The following is a 26,556-nucleotide window of genomic DNA, read 5'->3' on the forward strand; positions in this document are numbered from 1 at the left end:
GCCTTTCGCCCGTAGTCAGCTGGGATAGGCTCCAGCTTGCCTGCGACCCTGTAGAACAGGATAAAGCGGCTAGAGATAATGAGATGAGATGAGAGATTTTTCTGGATATGAATTAAACACAGCTACAATTTGGAAAACATTTTTAAACAAAAACACAGCCGAGAACATTTCACACTACAGACCTGGATTAAAAGTGAAGGGTTATCAAAATTGTCAATAAAACATTTCTCAGTCAAAATAAGTAAAATATAGGGAAAGTGTCATTGAATGAAATGTGTGGCACCCAGCTCTATGTTTGGCTCCCCAAAGTCAGTGCTTGTGCCTATTCCAGAACACTCTGCTGTTACTGCTGAGGTTCTTGACAAAGAGCTGCTTTCAATAATGATCAATTTTTAAACAACATGCCACAATTTTAAAATATAAAATGTTAAAACATACCCCCCCCAACACCACCATCATGTATATTGGACAGTAGGCTAATGGGCCAAAAGCACCTGTTATTTCACAGTTTGTGACGCTGCCAACAATCAGCCAGATCAGAGGCAAGAGTATGGGCAAAATTGATGTGTTTTTTCTTTTAAAATCTGGAAATATCGTAACCGACCAGCCTCCCCTGTTTGAAAGACTACCAGCCGCCACTGCTCAGTGACATGTTTCTGAAACTCAATGAAGTGAATTTGCAGTTGCAGGGCACAAATACACACCTCCCACATCTGGCAGATAAAATCACATCATTCACCAGAAAACTTGAGATGTGGCTGCAGCGAGTGAAGGTTGGAAATGTGGACTCATTTGAGAACCTGAAATCATTCATTGAAGGCAACAAACTGCAGAACACAGTGATCCCATGCATGAAAGCACACATCTCTGCCCTTCAGAACCATTTCCAGAAATATTTCCTGTTGCAGGATCCCAAAGAATATGACTGGATCCGTGACCCCTTCAGTGCAACACCACCTGCCGACTCCAGCACGTCAGAGGAGGAACAGTTCATTGATGTCACCTCTGATTCAACAATAAGGCTGCAGTTTCAGTCAAAGACACTGGCTGCATTTTGGATTGGAGTGGAGAAAGATTACCCACTGCGAGGTAAGAGAACCCTGGCCATACTTCTTCCTTTTGCCACATCCTACCTATGTGAGAGAGGTTTTTCTGCTGTGACCTCAATCAAGACAAGATACAGATCAAAGCTGGACATTGAAAATGAACTCAGAGTGGCAATCTCAAAACTGCAACCCAGATTTGAGAAGATCTGCAGCATGAAGCAGGCCCACACCAGTCACTGAAAAGATGCGAGGATTAAAAGGTGTCATTTTTGCACAACAAATCTTTAGGTTTTTGTTTTTTTTCTTCTCAGGGAGTTGGTCATGTTTTAAAACCCATTTTTGCAGAGAGGCAATGTTTGAAAACTGCATTGATAATGTTGAATATTAAAAAAAGAAACCTGTTATACAGTTAAGGTGCTTGAAAACAGTTATACCTAAAATAATTATATTGCAACCTGTAGTTTATGGCAGTTTACTTTTATTTGTTCAAAAAAGGTTGAGGTTTGTATTAATAAACTGCAATGGAGTCTGAAAACAAAATACAGTGGTGCTTGAAAGTTTGTGAACCCTTTCACATTTTCTATATTTCTGCATAAATATGACCTAAAACAACATCAGATTTTCACACAAGTCCTAAAAGTAGATAAAGAGAACCTAGTTAAACAAATGAGACAAAAATATTATACTTGGTCATTTATTTATTGAGGAAAATGATCCAATATTACATATCTGTGAGTGGAAAAAGTATGTGAACCTTAAGGATTAACAGTTAATTTGAAGGTGAAATTAGAGTCAGGTGTTTCCAATCAATGGGATGACAATCAGGTGTGAGTGGGCACCCTGTTTTATTTAAAGAACAGGGATCTATCAAAGTCTGATCTTCACAACACATGTTTGTGGAAGTGTATCATGGCACAAACAAAGGAGATTTCTGAGGACCTCAGAAAAAGCGTTGATGATGCTCATCAGGCTGGAAAAGGTTACAAAACCATCTCTAAAGAGTTTGGACTCCACCAATCCACAGTCAGACAGATTGTGTACAAATGGAGGAAATTCAAGACCAATATTACCCTCCCCAGGAGTGGTCGACCAACAAAGATCACTCCAAGAGCAAGGCGTGTAATAGTCGGCGAGGTCACAAAGGACCCCAGGGTAACTTCTAAGCAACTGAAGGCCTCTCTCACATTGGCTAATGTTAATGTTCATGAGTCCACCATCAGGAAAACACTGAACAACAATGGTGTGCATGGCAGGGTTTCAAGGAGAAAGCCACTGCTCTCCAAAAAGAACATTGCTGCTTGTCTGCAGTTTGCTAAAGATCACGTGGATAAGCCAGAAGGCTATTGGAAAAATATTTTGTGGAAGGATGAGACCAAAATAGAGCTTTTTGGTTTAAATGAGAAGCGTTATGTTTGGAGAAAGGAAAACACTGCATTCCAGCATAAGAACCTTATCCCATCTGTGAAACATGGTGGTGGTAGTATCATGGTTTGGGCCTGTTTTGCTGCATCTGGGCCAGGACGGCTTGCCATCATTGATGGAACAATGAATTCTGAATTATACCAGCAAATTCTAAAGGAAAAGGTCAGGACATCTGTTCATGAACTGAATCTCAAGAGAAGGTGGGTCATGCAGCAAGACGACCTTAAGCACACAAGTCGTTCTACCAAAGAATGGTTAAAGAAGAAGAAAGTTAATGTTTTGGAATGGCCAAGTCAAAGTCCTGACCTTAATCCAATCGAAATGTTGTGGAAGGACCTGAAGTGAGCATTTCATGTGAGGAAACCCACCAACATCCCAGAGTTGAAGCTGTTCTGTATGGAAGAATGGGCTAAAATTCCTCCAAGCCGGTGTGCAGGACTGATCAACAGTTACCGCAAACGTTTAGTTGCAGTTATTGCTGCACAAGGGGGTCACACCAGATACTGAAAGCAAAGGTTCACATACTTTTGCCACTCACAGATATGTAATTTTGGATCATTTTCCAAAATAAATAAATGACCAAATCTAATATTTTGGTCTCATTTCTTTAACTGGGTTCTCTTCATCTACTTTTAGGACTTGTGTGAAAATCTGATGATGTTTTAGGTCATATTTATGCAGAAATATAGAAAATGTTAAAGGGTTCACAAACTTTCAGGCACCACTGTATGTGTATGTGTGTCCTGTTTATCTTTTTTTTCTCTTTTTGTCGGGGGGGGGGCAAAAGTTTTCTTATCTACCAAAGGGGGGCCCAGCAGAGAAAGTTTGGGAACCACTGGGTTAACTGGTGACTCTAAATTGACCGTAGGTGTGAATGTGAGTGTGAATGGTTGTCTGTGTCTATGTGTCAGCCCTGTGATGACCTGGCGACTTATCCAGGGTGTACCCCGCCTTTTGCCCGTAGTCAGCTGGGATAGGCTCCAGCTTGCCTGCGACCCTGTAGAACAGGATAAAGCGGCTACAGATAATGAGATGATGGCCATACAGTTTGAATACAGTTTGATGGCCACTGGTAGGAAAGACCTCCTGTGGCATTCCTGTTGCTCCTCGGTGGCCTCAGTCTCCCACTGAAGGTGCTCTCATGTGACTCCACTATGTCATGCAGGGGGTGGGAGGGATTGTCCATAATACTGAGAAGTTTCCTCAGCATCCTCCTCTCTGACATCTCCACCAACGACTCCAGTTTCACCCTCAGGACGACAGACCCAGCTTTCCTGATGAGCTTGTTGAGTCTGTTGGCAACAGCTGCCTTCAGCCTGCTGCCCCAGCGCACCACAGCGTAGAAAATGATGCTGGCCACCACAGAGTGATAAAATATCTGCAGCATGGTTCTGCAGACAGGGCGGCACGGTGGTGTAGTGGTTAGCACTGTCGCCTCACAGCAAGAAGGTCCTGGGTTCGCTGCCGGCGAGGGCCTTTCTGTGTGGATGTTCTCCCCATGTCTGCATGGGTTTGCTCCGGTTTCTCCCACAGTCCAAAGACATGCAGTTAGGCTAATTGGTGGCTCTAAACTGACCGTAGGTGTGAATGGTTGCTTGTGTCTGTGTGTCAGCCCTGCGATAACCTGGCTACTTGTCCAGGGTGTACCCCGCCTCTCGCCCATAGTCAGCTGGGATAGGCTCCAGCTTGCCTGCGAACCTGTAGGACAGGATAAGCGGCTACATATAATGGATGGATGGTTCTGCAGGCGCTGAAAGACCTGAGTCTCCTGAGCAAAAACGGGCGGCTCTGACCATAGGGCATGTGTTGAAAAATGATGTGAAGTAAGTCATTTTTGTGGGCCATGATCAAGACCATCCGTGTAGCTAAGCATGAGAACACCACCCCTATTGTAAAGACATGGTGGTGGTAGCATCACTCCTCCCCTTTTTCAAAAGGCAAGTCATCAGGCTTGTGTGGAGATTGGGACTGTATCATGTAAGTGTAAATCTTTTAAAAAGATAACGTACGACATTAAATATTTTTACTATAACGTCACTAAAGTACTATAAAAGAGTTTGATATTGCAGTTGTGCAGCGTAACTTGATTAGTGATTAGAGGTGGATGGCGCAGCAGTACGCTGGAGCTGAGATCTCACATCACCTTGTCACTGAGGCACATGGAGGAAACGTGCCAAGAGTACAAACTGTTTCAGAGACGATCCAGTGATGTCCAGGATACAGACGCGATAGTTTAAAGTCTGGAAGCATACCACACTGTTTCAGCCAATACACTTAAAAGGCACACTGAAAGAAACTAAAAGCGTTGATTGATGTCCCAACCCCATTAAATGCAGGAGTACAACACTTTGGGACTTCAGCCCAGACTCTGAGGTGTGTGTGTGTGGGAGCGACTGAAAGTACTGATGGATGAAGACACACACCTCCATCCCAGTACTGCAGTTCTCTCCAGGGTGTTTCACCTTGCATCAGTTCAAAGTGATTCATGTCAAACGGCGATTAATTCTACTCGATGCAGGATTTCTTCAACAGAGGAGAATCACACACAGATTAACAAAGCATGTGGCAAGATTGCAGATTCACACCTGCTCAGTTATTCAGTCAGGCAATCACGTGGTGGTGGTACACTCATAAAATCACACAGATACAGGTCACGAGCTTCAAACATCAGAATGGAGGGGAAAATGTGATCTCTATGATTTTAACCATGGTTGTTGGTTTGAGTATTTCAGAAACTGCTGGGATTTTCACACACAGCAGTTTCTAGAGTTGACGCAGAATGGTGCAAAAAAAAAAAGTAACAGCAAAAGTGAAATGCTCGATAAGAAATGCTTAATAAGTGATGCTGATGGAAAAAGAATTTGACGTGCAATTAAAATGAATTCTCTTATAATTTCAAATCTCATGTTATTATTTGTTGTTGGTCTTGAGATAATGAGTTCATGGCCCCATTAATGACAACTACAGGCTTCAGAAAAACAGTCCCTTCTCTTTTCTTTTAGTTTGTTTACAATTTCATTTTTGAGGCAGCAGGGTAGTTTGCAGTTGGCCTGGTGGTTAGTGTTCAAAGACATGCAGATTCGGTACAATGGGGCCACTGTAATTGGCGCAAGCTGTAGTGGTTTCCCAGCCATAATGTATGCACATATATATATATATCTTGCTATGGCAAAGCTAATTAAAAAAAATCAAATCTAGTGTGTCCACCTCTCGACCAGGAGATTGTGAGTTCTACTTGTGGTCAGATTATACCAAAGACCATCATAAAAATGGTACCTACTACCATCTGGTGAGGCACCATGATACAAATGTAACCCTAGCTATGTAATAGGCAAGAGGCTGAGGGCTGTAGAAATGGAGATCGGCGCTGCCCGATGTGCCTTGTGGCATAGGAAGGACTTTGCTGGTGCTGGTGCAATGGTGCACTGTCGCCTCACAGAAAGAAGGTTCTGGGTTTGAACCTCACAACCTGCATGGAGTTTGCATGGGTTTCATCTGGGTGCTCTGGTTTCCTCCCACAGTTCAAAGACATGCAGATTAGGTAAAATACCCAGCCAATGGAGCTGCACAAGCTAGTGCATACTTAGTACCCTGATAGGTTGGGGGGTTGCGTCAGGAAGGGCATCCGGTGTAAAAACCTACGCCAGATCAAATATGCGGATCATAAATTGGGAAGAATGACCTGCTGTGGGGGCGGCACGGTGGTGTAGTGGTTAACACTGTTGCCTCACAGCAAGAAGGTTCTGGGTTCAAGCCCAGTAGCTGATGGGGGCCTTTCTGTGTAGAGTTTGCATGGTGTCCGCGTGGGTTTCCTCCGGTTTCCCCCACAGTCCAAAGACATGCAGGTTAGGTTAACTGGTGACTCTAAATTGACCGTAGGTGTGAATGTGAGTGTGAATGGTTGTCTATGTGTCAGCCCTGTGATGATCTGGCGACTTGTCCAGGGTGTACCCCGCCTTTCGCCCGTAGTCAGCTGGGACAGGCTCCAGCTCGCCTGCGACCCTGTAGAACAGGATAAAGCGGCTACAGATAATGGATGGATGGGCCTGGTGTGGCAAAGAAGAAGAAAAAGAAAATTTCTTTTTTGACTTGCAAAAGTAACACATCTGTTTTAACATTTGCATCTGTGTGTTTATTTTTTTTAATACAGTAAGAACAAAAATAACAAAACAAACTACTCATGTTTCTACACAGCTCCTAAAGTTCCAAAACTTTATATTGCATTTAACTGGTACGCAAAAGTTATTATCTTGTGCACACAAGATAAAATAATACCAACTTCTGGTCCTCTGTGAATCTCCGTTTTCCACTTGTCCTAGTAAGGCTTCCGTAGAAGAAACTAAGCCCGCCTTTTCTCTGATTTGATTGGACTAACCATATGCAGAGTTTTTCTCTGATTGGTCAGTGCGCTGCGTCATATGCGGAAGTAATTTGGGGTAGCAATGGAGACAGGTGAGAAACTCATAAACATTTTCTCAAATGGAAGTGTTGTGTTAATGTTTTCCTCCCGAGATATATATATATATATATATATATATATATATATATATATATATCAATCACTCTTTTTTTAAACAAATTATTTGTAGACATTTGGAGGATAAATAAGCGTGAAGCTCATCTAGTCAGAATAACCTCTGCTGAGAAACAGCAGGTTGTTGTTTAATGGCGACTTTGAGGAGATTTATGTCTGAGTATTTACAGTTGAATAAGCACTGACTTTTTTTTATGTTTTGTTGTGCTGCAATTCCAGAAAAGCGGCGTGGGAGGAATGCTGCCTTGTCTATCGCCTCTGTGGTCATCCTTCTTGGCTTGCCATTATGGTGGAAGACCACAGAAACATACCGCGCCTGGCTCCCATACTCCCAGATCTCTGAGCTCGACTCCTTACAGGTGTCCATTTTCCTCAACACAACACATGCAGCATTAATACATTAGTTATCAGTCTGACTTGCTACCAAAACCCAGGCTGAGACGGTCACAATGGTAGTCCAGCTCTGCAAACTGGTCCAGGGAATCGAACCAGTGACCTTTTGGTCACAAAACTGCTTCTCAAGTCAAGTCTATTGTCAAATATGCTATACATGCTCGACATACAGCACAGATGAAATATCAGTCCTCTCTGACCCACGGTGCAAACAGGCAATGCAATAAATAAAAATAGAATAATTGAAAAAAAAACCCAGTATAAACACTGTAGATAGGAACTAGACATAGACTAAACACTCAAACAGTATAAACACTAGATAAGAACAAGACATAGACTAAACACTCAGACAATATAAACAGTGTAAACACTAGATAAGAACTACACACAGACTAAACACTCAAACAGACAATATAAACGGTATAAACACACTAGATATGAACTAGACATAGACTAAACACACACACACAGCAAATGAGCGAGGTAAAGTGAGACGAGAGACTTCTCTTCCCCCAGTTGCTCAGTTGACCATCAAGTTTAAGTTTATTAGCATTTATATAGCGCACATAATTGTACAATATAGATACACACTATGGGACTTAACAAAATGTAAAAAGTAAAATAGAATAAAACTAGGGCGGCACAGTGGTGTAGTGGTTAGTGCTGTCGCCTCACAACAAGAAGGTCCTGGGTTCGAGCCCCGGGGCCGGCGAGGGCCTTTCTGTGTGGAGTTTGCATGTTCTCCCCGTGTCCGCGTGGGTTTCCTCTGGGTGCTCCGGTTTCCCCCACAGTCCAAAGACATGCAGGTTAGGTTAACTGGTGGCTCTAAATTGAGCGTAGGTGTGAATGTGAGTGTGAATGGTTGTCTGTGTCTATGTGTCAGCCCTGTGATGACCTGGCGACTTGTCCAGGGTGTACCCCGCCTTTCGCCCGTAGTCAGCTGGGATAGGATCCAGCTTGCCTGCGACCCTGTAGAACAGGATAAAGCAGCTAGAGATAATGAGATGAGAATAAAACTAGATATAATTTTAAATAATAAAATAATGATAGAGATAAAATTTAAAGTAAAATTAAAATGCCGACTAGAAATAAATTTAACAAATTAAGAATAATAAAATGAAAATAAATAGAAATTAAGGGGTAATTTAACAACTTAAGATCTTAAAAAATCCACTGGCCACGTTTGTAGCCTATGAACATGACCGGGACTGTTTATGATTTGAATTTTAACTCAACATATTATGGAAAGCCCTGGAGAAAATATGAGTTTTCAATTTGCTGCGAAACTCCTCACAAGAGTCAAATGATTTTAAGGATACTCGGAGGTTAGTCCATAGTCTAGGACCACAAACACCAAAGGACCTGTCAGCAAAGGTCTTCCGTGTAGTTTTAGGAATGGTAAGAAGAAGACCTTGACCTGATACTCGAGTTGATCTCGTAAATTCCCTGACACTAAGTAAGTCACTAAGGTACTTCGGGGCGAGATTATGGAGGCACTTGAAAACTAAGAGAGTGATCTTGAACTCAATCCTGAAGGCAATTGGCAACCAGTGTAGGTCATATAGTGCACGAGTGGCACTGTCGGACCGTTTCCTTCTGAGGACAAGTTTGGCAGCACGGTTCTGGATAAGCTGAAGTTTTCGTAAAAGACCAGTTGAAATTCCAGACAGCACGGAGTTACAGTAGTCTAAGTATTGGAGAACTAAAGTAGTAGCAAGTTGTTTAGCATTTTCCAAAGACAGATACTGCCTTATTGAAGATAACCTATGGAGATTGAGAGATGCTATTTTACATTTGGCTAGGACTAGTTCTTTAAATTTTAGTTGCTCATCGAGGACTACACCCAAGTATTTGATGCATTTAGAACGAAACACTGATGCTTGGTTTATTCGTATGCTCTCCAAACTGCACTTTTGTAATTGGGCAAAGCTGCCGAAGTAGATGAATTCAGTTTTGAAATCATTCATCTTAAGCTTGTTATGGTTCATCCATTCCTTTATGTCCGCAAGGATGAGTTGTGTTTTTTGTGAATTTTCTGTTTCCTTATCAGATGTTGGCGAAAAGGATCATAAGCGTAGCCCATGAACACACACATCTGCGGTTCTTTATCAGATCGTTGCCACAAAGGTGAAAGCAGACGATTATTAAAACCCGTTACGGACCAGAATAATTGCCACGGACATTGAACTCTTGTCCCGTCCCGGGTGATCTTACCTTATCTGTCATGGTCTCGTTTGGATAATCTACTATAGAAAGAAAGAAACCTTTATTTGTCTTCAAACACTTCAAGCACAGTGAAGTTCATCCTCTGCCTTTAACCTATCTGAAGCAGTGAACACGTGCGCGCACTCAGAGCAGTGGGCAGCCACACCAGAGCGCCCGGGGAGCAGTCAGGGGTCAGGTACCTTGCTCAAGGGCACCCCACGTCAACCTAACTGCATGTCTTTGGATTGTGGGGGAAACCGGAGCAAACCCACAGGGAGAGCATGCAAACTCCACACGGAAAGGCCCTCGCCGGCCGCTGGGTTCAAACCTGGAACCTTCTTGCTGTGAGGCAACTGTGCTAACCACTACACCACCGTGCCTATAGTTTTCATTGTCATGGTATAGTTTGGATAACATTAATCTAGTTAGTTAAGAATAATCAAAAGAAAGAAGAAAACCAAATTAGTGTGTATGTGTTAATATTTATTTCTTCTTTGGTCTTCATGTCGCAGTATTACAATGCCAGGATGACCCATAGATTACATGAGTATGACATGAGAAGAAGAAATGTCAAGTCAACACAATAATTTTTCAGTGAATTATTTATTAATTAACAAATTATATCCCATTACTGACAATAAGGTAGGTATCCTGTCCCATACTGTATGTCCAGTCCCATATTGCGGGGAGGTCACTGCCTGAGCAACAATGTGTCACGTCCTGTTCCGTGTCACAAGTTTTAGCAGCGACCTCGAAAGCACACAGTTGTACAGAATGTCTTTCTATGCTGTAGAATTAGTTTCCCTACAGTGGCTCTAAAAGGCCTAAACCTGTTCCAGGATGACCGTATGCACAAAGTGAGCTCCATGAAGACATGGTTTGCCAAGGTTGGATAGTAAGAACTCGAGTGTCCTGCACAGAGCCCTGGCTGAACTCAACCCCACTCAGCACTCCCTCTTTGGGATGAACAGGAACGCTGACGGCACCCCAGACATCAGTGCCTGACCTCACTAATGCTCCTCACAGCCGTGCTCTGAAATCTAGCGGAAAACCTTCCCAGAAAGAAGAGTGGAGCTTATTATAACAGCAAAGGCAGACGAAATCTGGAATGGGATGTTCAACTAGGACATACACTACCGTTCAAAAGTTTGGGGTCACTTTGAAATGTCCTTATTTTTGAAAGAAAAGCCCTGTTCTTTTCAATGAAGATCACTTTAAACTAATCAGAAATCCACTCTATACATTGCTAATGTGGTAAATGACTATTCTAGCTGCAAATGTCTGGTTTTTGGTGCAATATCTCCATAGGTGTATAGAGGCCCATTTCCAGCAACTCTCACTCCAGTGTTCTAATGGTACAATGTGTTTGCTCATTGCCTCAGAAGGCTAATGGATGATTAGAAAACCCTTGTACAATCATGTTAGCACAGCTGAAAACAGTTGAGCTCTTTAGAGAAGCTATAAAACTGACCTTCCTTTGAGCAGATTGAGTTTCTGGAGCATCACATTTGTGGGGTCGATTAAATGCTCAAAATGGCCAGAAAAACATCTCGACTATATTTTCTATTCATTTTACAACTTATGGCGGTAAATAAAAGTGTGACTTTTCATGGAAAACACAAAATTGTCTGGGTGACCCCAAACTTTTGAACGGTAGTGTAGGTGTGGTGGTCAGGTGTCCGCAAAGTTTTGGCCATGTAGTGTGCATAAGTCGTATCCTTTATAACACGTCCATAAGCGTTGCGCAAATATTTTACAGCTTCTCCAGCATTGCATAATCTTGAAATGGAGCTGTGGAGGCATTGAAATAGAAATGGAGTGAAGATTCTCAGTCATCCGGGTCATAGTAACTGTGGGTGGTAAAAGAGAGCGACTGGACTTGCTTGAAGGTTCTTGAAGACGTTTCACCTCTCATCCGAAAGGCTTCTTCAGTTCTGTCTGACTAGTAGGGAGTATCAGGTATTTATCCTCTCTATTGAGAGGATAAATATTGAGAGGATAAATACCTGATACTCCCTACTAGTCAGACAGAACTGAAGAAGCCTTTCGGATGAGAGGTGAAACGTCTTCAAGAACCTTCAAGCAAGTCCAGTCGCTCTCTTTTACCACCCACAATTGAACATTCAGGTTCACGCTTTTCAATTCCGTTTGCCAAAGTGCTTTCAAAAATGTGTCCACCTAATTCATACCTTCAAGAGGCACTTATTCGCTGATTCTTACCTTTTAAGAGATCCTTATTCCCGTACAACAACTTCTTATTCATGAAGTTTTATATATTTTGGTGTTACATGTACCCTACAGTTCACAAATCATGATATACTTGACCATGAAAAAGTAATTTAAGATCGAGCAATTCCAGCGTTATGGACGTGACACTTGAACTCAAAATAGCAACAAATGACCCAGTGCATGTTTTATTGTCTCCCAGTATTTAAACAGGTGTTGCATATTTTAAGGCTGTACCATACTGGAGAAGTGATAGAACAAGAACAATTCCCATAGTACATCTAGGGCATGCCAGAAAATGCCAATAAAAGATGCGTTATGGATGTGACAGAAAAAGTATCACTTTTCTTGGGTGACTGTACATTTTTATCAAACTCTGTGAAATCGTAAACCTAATGTCGAAATGGAGAGATCCGTTTGATAGAGGGGTCCAAGGTGAATATTAAAAAATCTTTGTTTAAAATATTTTGTATTTCATGCAGAGTTTCGGAAGGAAAAGTCAGCGTTATGGATGTGACGAAATTCCGTTATGGATGTGACGCGTCTGAAATAGACATGGCATATGTTTAGAAAATCAGCAATTTAACCACCATAACCCTTTGAAAAACTCTCTAAATATCAGCTAAAACTATCAAAGTTCTTAAATAATATTTAGGATGGCTATTGTTTTGCTGTTTTGTGGATTTTAGCATACATTTCTGTGGCTTGTGGCAATAATATGGAATTGTACATGATCAAAGTTGATTTTAGCTTGGGTTTTACATTATAAGAAAGAAAGACTGACAGTGACATTAGGTTGGTTACAAATTGGTTCAACTTATTCACATCTGTAAAATACAGGCCTAGGTGATATCTCTGGGAGTGGTTTTGATGTATTACATGTTGCTTTATTTTTGCATGGTGAGGTTGACATTTACATGGAATTGCCCGATCACAGATGCGGCATTCTCCTATTCATATGTTTGTCATGACTGATCTTGGTTGTATTGTCTGTTTACAGTTGCATTTCTGACAGAGACTATATCAGTATTTATAATTTTCCATAGATCATGTATACACCAGTATTTTAAAATGCATGCATATGATTTATATCCCTTTTTATTTGATGATTATTTCCTTTCTGTTTTCATCTAAATCAGAGGCGGGCAAACTACGGCCCGCGGGCCACATCCGGCCCGTTGGCGTTTTTAATCCGGCCTGCGGAAGACAATCATATAAACGCGATTGAGCAGATCTATAAACTATAAGCGTCAGTGTTATCACGTAGACAGGTGTTCTAGAGATCCGTCTTTCCAGTCAGTCGTATTCACGCGAGATTACATTTGCAGAGTGGTGCAGCGCGTGCCATGGAAGTCATTCTGGCGCCCGTGCCACTGATGATCTCGAGAACACAGGATAAAACTTTACAGTGGGTGGTCCTAAAAAAAGAAAAGTGGACAGTGAGTGCAGGGTGTTCAATAAAGAATGGACAACTAAATATTTTTTTTGCTGAAGTCCGATCAAAGGCCGTATGCCTTATTTGCAAAGAAACCGTTGCAGTTTTAAAGGAATATAACATCAAACGGCACTTTTCCTCCAAGCATGCTAATTATGCTAACAACCAGTCAGCGCAAGCACGGACGAATACAGCTCAGCGGTTGCTGAGTGAATGTGAGTATTAACACTTTCTCTTTTTAAAACTATGTTGGAGCTGTAATAAGATGGTAGAAACATGTTTACAGACATAATAATATAAAAAGTATAACTCTTAGTAATTTTGGTTGTCGTGGGTGGCTGCTGTAGTGCTGGTGTTTGTTTTTAAAGTCTAGGTCACAACCAGCCGTACGTGCTCCTACGGCCGGTCTACGTGCAAAAAACGCAAGAAACGCACAGAGGGCGCGTGTGTGACGTGCTGATTTTCGAGCCGTAGACTGGCCGCAGACCGGCTGCAGAGGTTCTTTGTCATGTCAAACAAACTCTTACGGTTTTTTCAGGTTGCAAGACAAACTTGCAGCCAACGCGCGTCTTTCTCCACGAACAAAAAAAATCGCACGCCCAAAAAATCGTACGTCCGGTTGTGACCTAGGCTTAAGTACCATGTGTTTTTGGGTGTCTGCTCCGCCCCTCATTTATGTCCCTGTCTGCTATGAGCAGCTGACCTTGCTTCTGCTTATATCTGTTCCTGGACTTTTGCCTGTGGAGGTTATTCTGATCTATGAGTGGCCTTTTGGAATATGAAAACCTGTTTGGAACCTGTGTTTTTGATTTTTTTTGAGGACTGGAAATATTTCAGTGAGTGACTTTGAACCTGAAAACCAGTTTGGAGTTTTTTGCTTTCTTGAGCTGTTTTGTTTGATTTTGTGGGCTGGATGGATCCAGTGCCAAACCATTGAACTGCAAACATGTTGGCATGGGGTGGTACCCAAACTGTTGAACTGCAAACATGTTGGCATGGGGTGGTACCCAAACTGTTGAACTGCAAACATGTTGGCATGGGGTGGTACCCAAACTGTTGAACTGCAAACATTTTGGAATGGTGTGGTGCCTCTCCTACTAATGGTGGTTGGTTGTACTGGCAGGCTGGAAGTGGATGGTTAAAAAAACACTCAGGTGTAAATCTACGAGTTCAGTGAAATGTACAAAAATGATATGTACTGATATGTAATTTAGTTCAATTTAATGATATGCAATTTAGTTGTATGTATAAAATGATACAAATATACAAATACACTGGCATCCTACTCATCCTGGCAGCTCAAAGATGTAATTTAAGAATTAAGTGTGCTACTTTTCTTACTGTCACGTGTGTGTGTGTGTGTGTGTGTGTGTGTGTGTGTGTGTGTGTGTGTGTGTGTGTTACTTTTCTGGATGGATCCAGTGCCAATCTATTGAACTGCAAGCATTTTTCTGCTCTGCCTTTGTTGACTGAGAACTAAAATAAATGTCAATCTGATCTGCATTTGGGTCTCTGTCAGTGAAGGCCTTACAATAACACTAAAGCTTTTCCGGTTTATGTTCGATATGTATGAATTTGGTGCTGGCCCGGCCCGCCTGGCAAATTTCAAAAGTCAATGTGGCCCCTGAGCCAAAAAGTTTGCCCACCCCTGGTCTAAATACACAACCAACAAATTCAAGGGAATTAGAAATGGATGATTTGGGATTGAAAAAAGAGTGAGATGCACAAATAAGATAATATTTCACATGTTTGTAGTGATTGAATTAATGAAACTGTTTACCAAGTTGCAGACCTGTGCTTCATTTCCATTCAGGGTCCTAAAGATGTACTTTAAAAATAACAAGAATACTTAAAGTGCCATTCCACCATTGGATGTATTCTTTGGCATAAAATACAATATATTTTATGACAACATGACTAGACAGAGAAATCTTTTAGCTTCAAAATGATATATCAAACATAATTTGACAACGACAAGTATATTAATTTTGCGACCAAAGTCACCTACCCTTTTAATTTCCGCGCGGTAGTGAAACGTGATGTCATCGGCAGGTTCCCCTTCTTGTGTACCACGTCACGTGACAGCAATAACTGCAATCAAGCGTTTGCGATAACTGGCACTGTGGAGGTTTTACAGCGCTGTGGAGGAATTTTGGCCCACTCATCTTTGCAGAATTGTTGTAATTCAGCCCCATTAGAGGGTTTTCGAGCACGAACCGCCTTTTTAAGGTCATGCCACAGCATCTCAACCGGAATCCGGTCAGGACTTTGACTCGGCCACTCCTCCAAAGTCTTCATTTTGTTTTTCTTAAGCCATTCAGAAGTGGATTTGCTGGTATGTTTTGGATCATTGTCCTGCTGCAGAACCCAAGTGCGCTTCAGCTTGAGGTCACGAACAGATGGCCGGACATTGTCCTTCAGGACTTTTTGGTAGACAGCAGAATTCATGGTTCCATTTACCACAGCAAGTCTTCCAGGTCCTGAAGCAGCAAAACAGCCCCGGACCGTCACACTACCACCACCATATTTTACTGTTGGTATGATGTTCCTTTTCTGAAATACTGTGTTACTTTTATGCCAGATGTAATGGAACATACACCTTCCAAAAAGTTCAACTTTTGTCTCGTCAGTCCACAGAGTATTTTCCCGAAAGTCTTGGAGATCATCAAGATGTTTTCTGGCAAAACTGAGACAAGTCCTATTTAAGTGATTATTTATTTATTTATTTATTTATTTATTTAGATTGAGAACGGGTGTGGCAGTAATCAGGCCTGGGTGTGGCTAGAGGAAATTGAACTCAGCTTTCCAAAGATGTGATAAACCAGTTAATATATGTTTTAACGGGGGGACGTGTGCAGGGGCGCAATCACTTTTTCACACAGGGTCATGTAGGTTTGGATTTTTTTTTTTTCCCTTAATAATGAAAACCTTGGGCGGCACGGTGGTGTAGTGGTTAGCGCTGTCGCCTCACAGCAAGAAGGTCCGGGGTTCGAGCCCCGTGGCCGGCGAGGGCCTTTCTGTGCGGAGTTTGCATGTTCTCCCCGTGTCCGCGTGGGTTTCCTCCGGGTGCTCCGGTTTCCCCCACAGTCCAAAGACATGCAGGTTAGGTTAACTGGTGACTCTAAATTGACCGTAAGTGTGAATGTGAGTGTGAGTGGTTGTCTGTGTCTATGTGTCAGCCCTGTGATGACCTGGCGACTTGTCCAGGGTGTACCCCGCCTTTCGCCCGTAGTCAGCTGGGATAGGCTCCAGCTCGCCCGCGACCCTGTAGAACAGGATAAAGCGGCTAGAGATAATGAGATGAGATGAATAAAAACCTTCATTTAAAAACTGCATTTTGTGTTATCTTTGTCTAATATTTAAATTTGTTTGATGATCAGGAAGGGGGCAAACACTTTTTCACACCACTGTAATGGCCCTTTTCCACTACCCTTTTTCAGCTCGCTTCAGCTCACTTCAGCCCGACACGGCTCGCGTTTCGACTACCAAAGAACAGCACGACTCAGCTCGTTTCAGCCCTGCTTAGCCCCTAAAACTCGCACGGTTTTGGAGTGGGGCTGAAGCGAGCCAAGCCGTGCCGAGTGAGGCTGGGGGCGTGAGCAGACACACCCCTGTGCACTGATTGGTGAGGAGGAGTGTCCTCACATGCCCACACACGCCCCGCGAGCACGCTGGGATCTGTAAACACCGTAAACCCGGAAGAAGAAGAATTACGAATTACGAGAATTTCTGAAGCCTTATGCGCCTCGCCTCATCTATACGCTCTTGCCAGTATCTGTTGGCGTTGTCGGTGACAACAAGCCACAGCACCAAGACCAGCAACACTAACGACTCCATGTCCGCCATGTTTATTGTTTACTATTCGGGTCGTGAGACTACCGCTTAAAAGATCACTGATGTCACTGTTTGCGCTGCTTAACGACATCACGTGACGTCCACCCACTTTCGCTAACTCCACCCAATGTGTCCACCCACTTCCAGCCAGCACGGTTCAGCGCGGTTGTCGTCGAAATGCAACTCCAACAGCCCCGCTCAGCTCGACTCGGCACGGCACGGCTCAGCCGCGTTTGTAGTGGAAAAGCGGCATAAGTGACCAGGCAATCTGGTTTATAATAAGACCAGGTAGTGATAGGAGATGAATGTTTGTTTTCTAGTATTTTTAGGGCCCTAAACCCCACTCGTGAGTGCCTTTAGCATTTTTAGGAAGTACCTATGGCCAGGATTTTTTAGATGGAAGACTCTCTATGTTTTCCTACCAGATTAGCAACAAGTAAAGTTATATTAACAAAATTTAAAACCTCTGTGTAGCCTAGAAGCTGAGAAAAATGCATTTAAAATCCCTGGTGAGGATTTAGGGGCTGCATTCTAGTCTAATTTAGTAATTTTTCAAAATGGCATGCATAAAAAACCCACCCCTCTGGGTCTAGAAAGCTGAAATTTTGAAAACTAATTTAGATTTGCATATATTTTCATCGGTAACTTCCACCATTAAAATAAAAATATTGCTGCAACCAATTTTCTACGTATATATTGGGTCTTTTTGGCTTGGACTTACCCTTTTGTATTCACGATGGCTGCGTTTCTGGTTTGTCTCCAAAGCTCCAGTTGAGCGTCGAGGTCGAGGTGGTGTTTTCTCGAGGAACCCTGAGCCCAGAGCAGCAGAAGAAGGTCCCGCTCAGTCAAACCAGAGAGCGGGAGCATCAGGTAGATGGTGAGTGAATGAAAGGTTCTTTTGTATGGGGGGGAAAAAAAACCCCACCCACTGGTTATATACTGGTTAAAACCGGTTCGCTGATTTGTTTCTATGATTTTAGCTAAGAATGGGCTGCGGTACAGGTATGAAACCAAGTATCGCACGGCTACGATCATGGAAGAAGACGCTTTAAATCAGCCCACAGCTCAAGGTACTTCCTAAACTGTAGACAATTTAGGGTTGTTTTACAATCAGGGTACGCAAGCTAAAAATCACATTTAACACTTATTATCTTCAATATCAAAAGGCTTGACTAAATAAACTTGGTTGTTTATTGTAGCCCTGTGATCGCTCTATTTACCATGCAAAAAAAAATTGGTGATAACGTTATTTTTGGTGAATGTATGGCAATATGTCATATTTAGCAAAATTACTCGTGTCATTTAGAAAAAGTGCTTTTTTGACCACAGGTAGCTCCAAAAGGGATGCACTTACATCATTCTTTATACCATAAAACAAATATTTGGTTCCATATCATTGGAAACATAGTTAAGTTTTAATGTTGAATGCCAGTAAGTTTTTGATCAAATTAGTATGTAATTGTGTCAAAAAAATGTCCTCTCCGAGACGGCTGATTTTTCAATATAAAGTAACATATCTAAAATGATTATTTTCATCCTAAAATGTGGTCAAGATATTGGGACATAAATATTAGAGACAACTAACACAAAGCTTACAGCCTTATATTTAAAAGCACTATGGAAGTAGTGGATTCTGAATTGTCCAAAAAAATTGTCCTCTCTGAGAATCACTTCATTTGTTTCTCCCAGCCCTGCTTACTTGATCTTGTTATAATACAAACTACAACCCCGATTCCAAAAAAGTTGGGACAAAGTACAAATTGTAAATAAAAACGGAATGCAATGATGTGGAAGTTTCAAAATTCCATATTTTATTCAGAATAGAACATAGATGACATATCAAATGTTTAAACTGAGAAAATGTATCATTTAAAGAGAAAAATTAGGTGATTTTAAATTTCATGACAACAGCACATCTCAAAGTTGGGACAAGGCCATGTTTCCCACTGTGAGACATCCCCTTTTCTCTTTACAACAGTCTGTAAACGTCTGGGGACTGAGGAGACAAGTTGCTCAAGTTTAGGGATAGGAATGTTAACCCATTCTTGTCTAATGTAGGATTCTAGTTGCTCAACTGTCTTAGGTCTTTTTTGTCATATCTTCCGTTTTATGATGCGCCAAATGTTTTCTATGGGTGAAAGATCTGGACTGCAGGCTGGCCAGTTCAGTACCCGGACCCTTCTTCTACGCAGCCATGATGCTGTAATTGATGCAGTATGTGGTTTGGCATTGTCATGTTGGAAAATGCAAGGTCTTCCCTGAAAGAGACGTCGTCTGGATGGGAGCATATGTTGCTCTAGAACCTGGATATACCTTTCAGCATTGATGGTGTCTTTCCAGATGTGTAAGCTGCCCATGCCACACGCACTAATGCAACCCCATACTATCAGAGATGCAGGCTTCTGAACTGAGTGCTGATAACAACTTGGGTCGTCCTTCTCCTCTTTAGTCCGAATGACACGGCGTCCCTGATTTCCATAAAGAACTTCAAATTTTGATTCGTCTGACCACAGAACAGTTTTCCACTTTGCCGCAGTCCATTTTAAATGAGCCTTGGCCCAGAGAAGACGTCTGCGCTTCTGGATCATGTTTAGATACGGCTTCTTCTTTGAACTATAGAGTTTTAGCTGGCAATGGCGGATGGCACGGTGAATTGTGTTCACAGATAATGTTCTCTGGAAATATTCCTGAGCCCATTTTGTGATTTCCAATACAGAAGCATGCCTGTATGTGATGCAGTGCCGTCTAAGGGCCCAAAGATCACGGGCACCCAGTATGGTTTTCCGGCCTTGACCCTTACGCACAGAGATTCTTCCAGATTCTCTGAATCTTTTGATGATATTATGCACTGTAGATGATGATATATTCAAACTCTTTGTAATTTTACACTGTCGAACTCCTTTCTGATATTGCTCCACTATTTGTCGGTGCAGAATTAGGGGGATTGGTGATCCTCTTCCCATCTTTACTTCTGAGAGCCGCTGCCACTCCAAGATGCTCTTTTTATACCCAGTCATGTTAATGACCTATTGCCAATTGACCTAATGAGTTGCAATTTGGTCCTCCAGCTGTTCCTTTTTTGTACCTTTAACTTTTCCAGCCTCTTATTGCCCCTGTCCCAACTTTTTTGAGATGTGTTGCTGTCATGAAATTTCAAATGAGCCAATATTTGGCATGAAATTTCAAAATGTCTCACTTTCAACATTTGATATGTTGCCTGTGTTCTATTGTGAATAGAATATCAGTTTTTGAGATTTGTATATTATTGCATTCCGTTTTTATTTACAATTTGTACTTTGTACCAACTTTTTTGGAATCGGGGTTGTATTACACATGCCTATCTGTTCTTTAACTTGTCCTTCACTTAAAAACTGGTACAAGAACCAGTTTGAATCAGTTAGAATTTTGGACCCCTGTGACACAAACTTTGTACCCTGATTGTAAAACAACCCTTAAGAAATATAATCAGCTCATGAGTCGTGTTGGTGTAAAAAGCCAAGATTTACTGTTTGTTTTTACACAGAGGCAGATCGTGCTCTGCACATGCTCAGTGAGAGTGCGTGTGGCTCTGTCGTGGTGTACGTCGTCCCCGAGTCCTCCACCTTGCTGCCAGCTGTAAGATTCGTACACACACTTGCGGTGTCAGTCTGAAAATGCCACACTGACACTTTGGGATAAACAGCATCACTAATTCATTCTTTAACTTATTATTAGAACTGCATTTAGTTTAGTTTGGGTTTGCATATTTACACAATACAAAGAAAGAGGAAAAAAAGAAGAAGAATATGAATTACGAACAAATGAAATGTGAACGATGAAAGGAACAAGACTTGCGTCCCGATGGCTTTCTAACCCCGAAATGCTAAAACGTGTTAATACAAATATTACACTATAATGATAATAAACAATAAAACATTGTGCTGATATGAATTAATGTATGTGTTGATGAATAAATACAAGATGTATAAAAAAAAAGACGGACACAGAAACCGTACAGTAACACTGGATGGAAAAAAAAAAAGTCAAATGGGTATAGAAATGTCAAAGGAAGGTTATCTGTTCAATACCATTCTACAGATTAAGATTCTCTAGATTTAAATCCAGGCTCTTATTGGAGAACATATGTTTTATGTTCATTCAGTTTTATATTGACGGAGGGGAAAAAAGTCCAGAGTCCTTTCCCTTTTAGTATTAGCTAAGATTATTCACAAACAGTAAAGAAATATTTACGTTGCTACATCTTTCTGTGACGTTATTATAAAAATGACTGATTTGAAAGTGTTTTTTAGATGTATGGTAATGTTTCAACATTTTAAAAAAATAAAATACTATGAACAGTAAGCAGGAAGCCATAATGGGCGGCAGAGTGGTGTAGTGGTTAGCACTGTCGCCTCACAGCGAGAAGGTTCTGGGTTTGAGCCCAGTGGCCGACGGGGCCTTTCTGTATGGAGTTTGCATGTTCTCCAGGTGCTCCGGTTTCCCCCCCAGTTCAAAGACGTGGTTAGGTTAACATGGGGCAGCCTTGGGCTGAAGTGCCCTTGAGCAAGGCACCCTAACCCACAACTGCTCCCCAGGTGCTGTAGCTTAAGCCTAGGTCACAACCGGACGTACGATTTTTTGGCCGTAAGATTTTTGGCGTTTCCCAAATCGCTGCGTTTTGGGTTTTTTTTGTTCGTGGAGAAAGACGCATGTTGGCCGTAAGTTTGTCTTGCAACCTGAAAAAAACGTAAGCGCCCGTAGAGTTTGTTTGGCATGACAAAGAACCTCTGTGGCCAGTCTACAGCTCGAAAATCAGCACGTCACATGCGCGCCCTCCATGCGTTTTTTGCACGTAGACCGGCCGTAGGAGCACGTTCGGCCGGTTGTGACCGAGGCTATAGCTGCCCACTGCTCTGGGTATGTACGGTATGTGTGTGCTCACTTGTACGGTATGTGCATGTGTGTGTTCACTGCTTCAGATGGGTTAAATGCAGAAGTTAAATTTCACTGTGTGCTTAAGTCTGTGCTTAAGTGGACGTGAGACAGATAAAGGGTTCTCGGCTTGACAAATAATAAATGAAACAAAATCAGTATTTGGTGTGAGACGACCCTTTGCTTAAAAAAAAAATTTACAACACTCGGGTCCAGTGAGTGCAGTTTGATAAGGAAATGATCTGTAGGTTTTACTGAGCATCTTACAGAACCAGCCACAGTTCTTCTGGACACTTTGACTGTCAGACTCGCTTCTTCATTTTGCACCAAAACCCAGCAGCCTTCATTATGTGTTTTTTTTTTTTTTTTTTTCTGAAAAGTGTTTCCTTATGGAATATGCTGCTCAGACATATTATAATTTTTTTTTCTCCTGTAACATTTAATTTTGTGCTGGGGGGGGAATGAATATTTGGAACTCTAGAATGTTTTTGTCATGTTTTGACTTGATAATGTCAAAGTCCGTCCATCCATTAATTATCTCTAGCCGCTTTATCCTGTCCTACAGGGTCGCAGGCAAGCTGGAGCCTATCCCAGCTGACTACGGGCGAAAGGCGGGGTACACCCTGGACAAGTCGCCAGGTCATCACAGGGCTGACACATAGACACAGACAACCATTCACACTCACATTCACACCTACGCTCAATTTAGAGTCACCAGTTAACCTAACCTGCATGTCTTTGGACTGTGGGGGAAACCGGGGAAACCGGAGGAAACCCACGCGGACACGGGGAGAACATGCAAACTCCACACAGAAAGGCCCTCGCTGGCCACGGGGCTCGAACCCGGACCTTCTTGCTGTGAGGCAACAGCGCTAACCACTACACCACCGTGCCGCCCAATGTCAAAGTCATAAAATAGAAATCTTATAAAGTTTGTATGGGGAGGGGGGAAAGGAAGGGGGGTTGAGACTTTTGCACAGTATTGTATATTCTTACATTTTTACTGCCATGGCTTCTTTTCTTATCTTGATAATATCTTCTCTGTCTCCTCCTCTCAGGAAACTATTTTTTCCTTTTGACCTTGCTAATGACTTAAGGGTAAAAAAAAAAAACAGCTCTGAGTGTGGTTTTTGAGTTTTGAAGTCCTACATTATATTGATTGATTGATTGATTGATTGATATATTATGCTCGGCTCATGGATACTGAACTCGAACCCTCTGATGTAAATCATGAGCTACGGTTTGTTATTGATATTAAGAATGATAACCGTCGGTTCTGTGTCTGTACAAAGGATGTGAAAGTATACGTGGGTCAGTGGCGCACTGCCCTGCTACGTGCCGCTCCGCTTCCTCTTGCCGGGAGTCTGAAGGAGGTGCTTTCCGCTCTGGAGCCTCAGGTCAACCAGGTGATCGACACCATGTCCTTCAGCCACCAGGAAATCATGGGCGCTCTGAGCGACCGCATCCGCATCAGCCAGGTCAGCAAGGAGAGCCTGGTCGACAGCATGAGGGCCATCAAGTCCAGTCCAGGTCTGATATTAGCTCTTTAGCTGAAGGAATAAAAGACTTGGGGATGTGCTGATCTAGGAAAATAATCAGTGGCAGTGTGGTGTGATGAATTTACAACCCTAAAGCTGAAGAAAATTATACCAGATTACTGTATATAGTTTCCATAGTAACAACTTGCACAGGAACTCGTGGTGGATCTACATACAGTGGTGCTTGAAAGTTTGTGAACCCTTTAAAATTTTCTATATTTCTGCATAAATATGACCTAAAACATGATCAGATTTTCACACAAGTCCTAAAAGTAGATAAAGAGAACCCAGTTAAACAAATGAGAGAAAAATATTATACTTGGTCATTTATTTATTGAGGAAAATGATCCGATATTACATATCTGTGAGTGGCAAAAGTATGTGAACCTTTGCTTTCAGTATCTGGTATGATCCCCTTGTGCAGCAATAACTGCAACTAAACATTTCTGGTAACTGTTGATCAGTCCTGCACACCGGCTTGGAGGAATTTTAGCCCGTTCCTCCGTACAGAAAAGCTTCAACTCTGGGATGTTGGTGGGTTTCCTCACATGAACTGCTCGCTTCAGGTCCTTCCACAACATTTCCATTGGATTAAGGTCAGGACTTTGACTTGGCCATTCCAAAACATTAACTTTATTCTTCTTTAACCATTCTTTGGTAGAACGACTTGTGTGCTTAGGGTCGTTGTCTTGGTGCATGACCCACCTTCTCTTGAGATTCAGTTCATGGACAGATGTCCTGACATTTTCCTTTTGAATTCGCTGGTGTAATTCAGAATTCATTGTTCCATCAATGATGGCAAGCCGTCCTGGCCCAGATGCAGCAAAACAGGCCCAAACCATGATACTACCACCACCATGTTTCCCAGATGGGATAAGGTTCTTATGCTGGAATGCAGTGTTTTCCTTTCTCCAAAAGTAACGCTTCTAATTGAAACCAGAAAGTTCTATTTTGGTCTTATCCATCCACAAAACATTTTTCCAATAGCCTTCTGGCTTGTCCACGTGATCTTTAGCAAACTGCAGACGAGCAGCAATGTTCTTTTTGGAGTGCAGCAGCTTTCTCCTTGCAACCCTGCCATGCACACCATTGTTGTTCAGTGTTCTCCTGATGGTGGACTCATGAACATTAACATTCGCCAATGTGAGAGAGGCCTTCAGTTGCTTAGAAGTTACCCTGGGGTCCTTTATGACCTCATCGACTATTACACGCCTTGCTCTTGGAGTGATCTTTGTTGGTCGACCACTCCTGGGGAGGGTAACAATGGTCTTGAATTTCCTCCATTTGTACACAATCTATCTGACTGTGTATTGGTGGAGTCCAAACTCTTTAGAGCTGGTTTTGTAACCTTTTCCAGCCTGATGAGCATCAACAATGCTTTTTCTGAGGTCCTCAGAAATCTCCTTTGTTCGTGCCATGATACACTTCCACAAACATGTGTTGTGAAGATCAGACTTTGATAGATCCCTGTTCTTTAAATAAAACAGGGTGCCCACTCACACCTGATTGTCATCCCATTGATTGAAAACACCTGACTCTAATTTCACCTTCAAATTAACTGCTAATCCTAGAGGTTCACATACTTTTGCCACTCACAGATATGTAATATTGGATCATTTTCCTCAATAAATAAATGACCAAGTATAATATTTTTGTCTCATGTGTTTAACTGGGTTCTCTTTATCTACTTTTAGGACTTGTGTGAAAATCTGATGATGTTTTAGGTCATATTTATGCAGAAATATAGAAAATTCTAAAGGGTTCACAAACTTTCAAGCACCACTGTATAATTTAAGTAATGTGATCTGGTGAAGCTTTCTGTAAGGCCAAACAAAATATGTGTTTCCGGTTACCCGACCAACCCTGTAAAAACACTGTGACCCTTCAACTGTTTATGACTTTCAACTTGTTTATTTATAAACAAACTATTTCTCGCGCCCGACCCTACCTGGCGAGTCAAACGAGAACTGCTAGGGCGTGTCATATAAACCACTCGGTATTTGCCGAAAGACACGAGGCCCGTCAGGAGTAAATTGACAACCAACACGCACCTCCCTCTACCCCAGCCCTTTCAAACCAGCACGGGCACGGCCTGGTAGGACGGTGCCTCGGCCAGTCATTCGCCACCGTGCAAGCGCTGCTCAGCGACTTAAGTTTTGATTTGATCCATGGCTCCAGCCCACCTTTAAACGTTTATAACTCGGACACCGAAGGTCGCAGCAAAGCCAAATTTCGTAGGCATTTCTAGACAGGGGTCACCGTTCGATGCAATCGAATACATAGCTGAACAATGCTGCGTATTCTTGCTAGTGTTACAATGATGATGATTATCTTAGATTTTTAAGTAGAAAAACTGGCCACCCTTGTGTTCATGCCTTGAAGGGTCGGATGTAAATGACTGCTTGAACATGCGCAGTATATTTCATCGATTCTTCGGGTGCCTATAAAATGGAGGTTCGCCTCGGAACAAAAAGCGACACAGTGGACAGAAATGTTTGCTTGTCAAATCAGCCTATTGCAATGCAAAAGATATTCACAACAATTAAAAATATTTCCAAATGAAGATGTATAGAGTAACTACAACATTGTTTCCTACAACAAATCACACAGTCCTGACATTCTGGGATCAGTTGCAAACATTTAATGAGTATTTTGCAAAAAAAGTTTTCAAAGGAAACTTCTCACTTTTTCCTACCTACCCTAGAAAATTTGTCGTAAACTTTTGGGATAAACAAATTTTTTTTCCCTACCTACCCTATTTTGAAAACCCAGGAAACAGGAAACACACATTATTTTGTTTGGCCTAAGGAGATAATGTTTGTTTAACAATTATGGGCGGAGTCTCCAGGGTCAGTGCTTTGTAACAGTCAGGAGGTTTTTGTCCATGGAAAAGTCTTCAGAACAAGAATGAGTTTGCGCTTTTTGGTTTCTCTGTAACATGAAAAGATACAGGATTTTAGCTCATCCGGCCCTTATCCAATCATAGCGTCGTCCGTCCGTCGTCGTCGTCCA

The 26,556-nt window shown here is 42.1% G+C and overlaps 1 protein-coding gene across 1 annotated transcript in view; it reads left to right on the forward strand.

The window, feature by feature from the left end:
* The first annotated feature begins 6,884 nt into the window (after positions 1-6,884).
* pigs (phosphatidylinositol glycan anchor biosynthesis, class S) overlaps positions 6,885-26,556 on the forward strand; it is a 36,078-nt gene continuing 16,406 nt past the window's right edge. Inside the window, exons 1-6 of the mRNA XM_060936431.1 lie at positions 6,885-6,920; positions 7,222-7,361; positions 17,861-17,972; positions 18,076-18,165; positions 20,619-20,710; positions 23,299-23,536. Coding sequence (XP_060792414.1) covers positions 6,911-6,920; positions 7,222-7,361; positions 17,861-17,972; positions 18,076-18,165; positions 20,619-20,710; positions 23,299-23,536 — 682 coding nt within the window. The 5' untranslated portion in view covers positions 6,885-6,910. The remainder of the gene's footprint in view (positions 6,921-7,221; positions 7,362-17,860; positions 17,973-18,075; positions 18,166-20,618; positions 20,711-23,298; positions 23,537-26,556) is intronic.

The sequence above is a fragment of the Neoarius graeffei genome, chromosome 12 (assembly GCF_027579695.1).
Source record: "Neoarius graeffei isolate fNeoGra1 chromosome 12, fNeoGra1.pri, whole genome shotgun sequence".
NCBI classification, from domain to species: domain Eukaryota; kingdom Metazoa; phylum Chordata; class Actinopteri; order Siluriformes; family Ariidae; genus Neoarius; species Neoarius graeffei.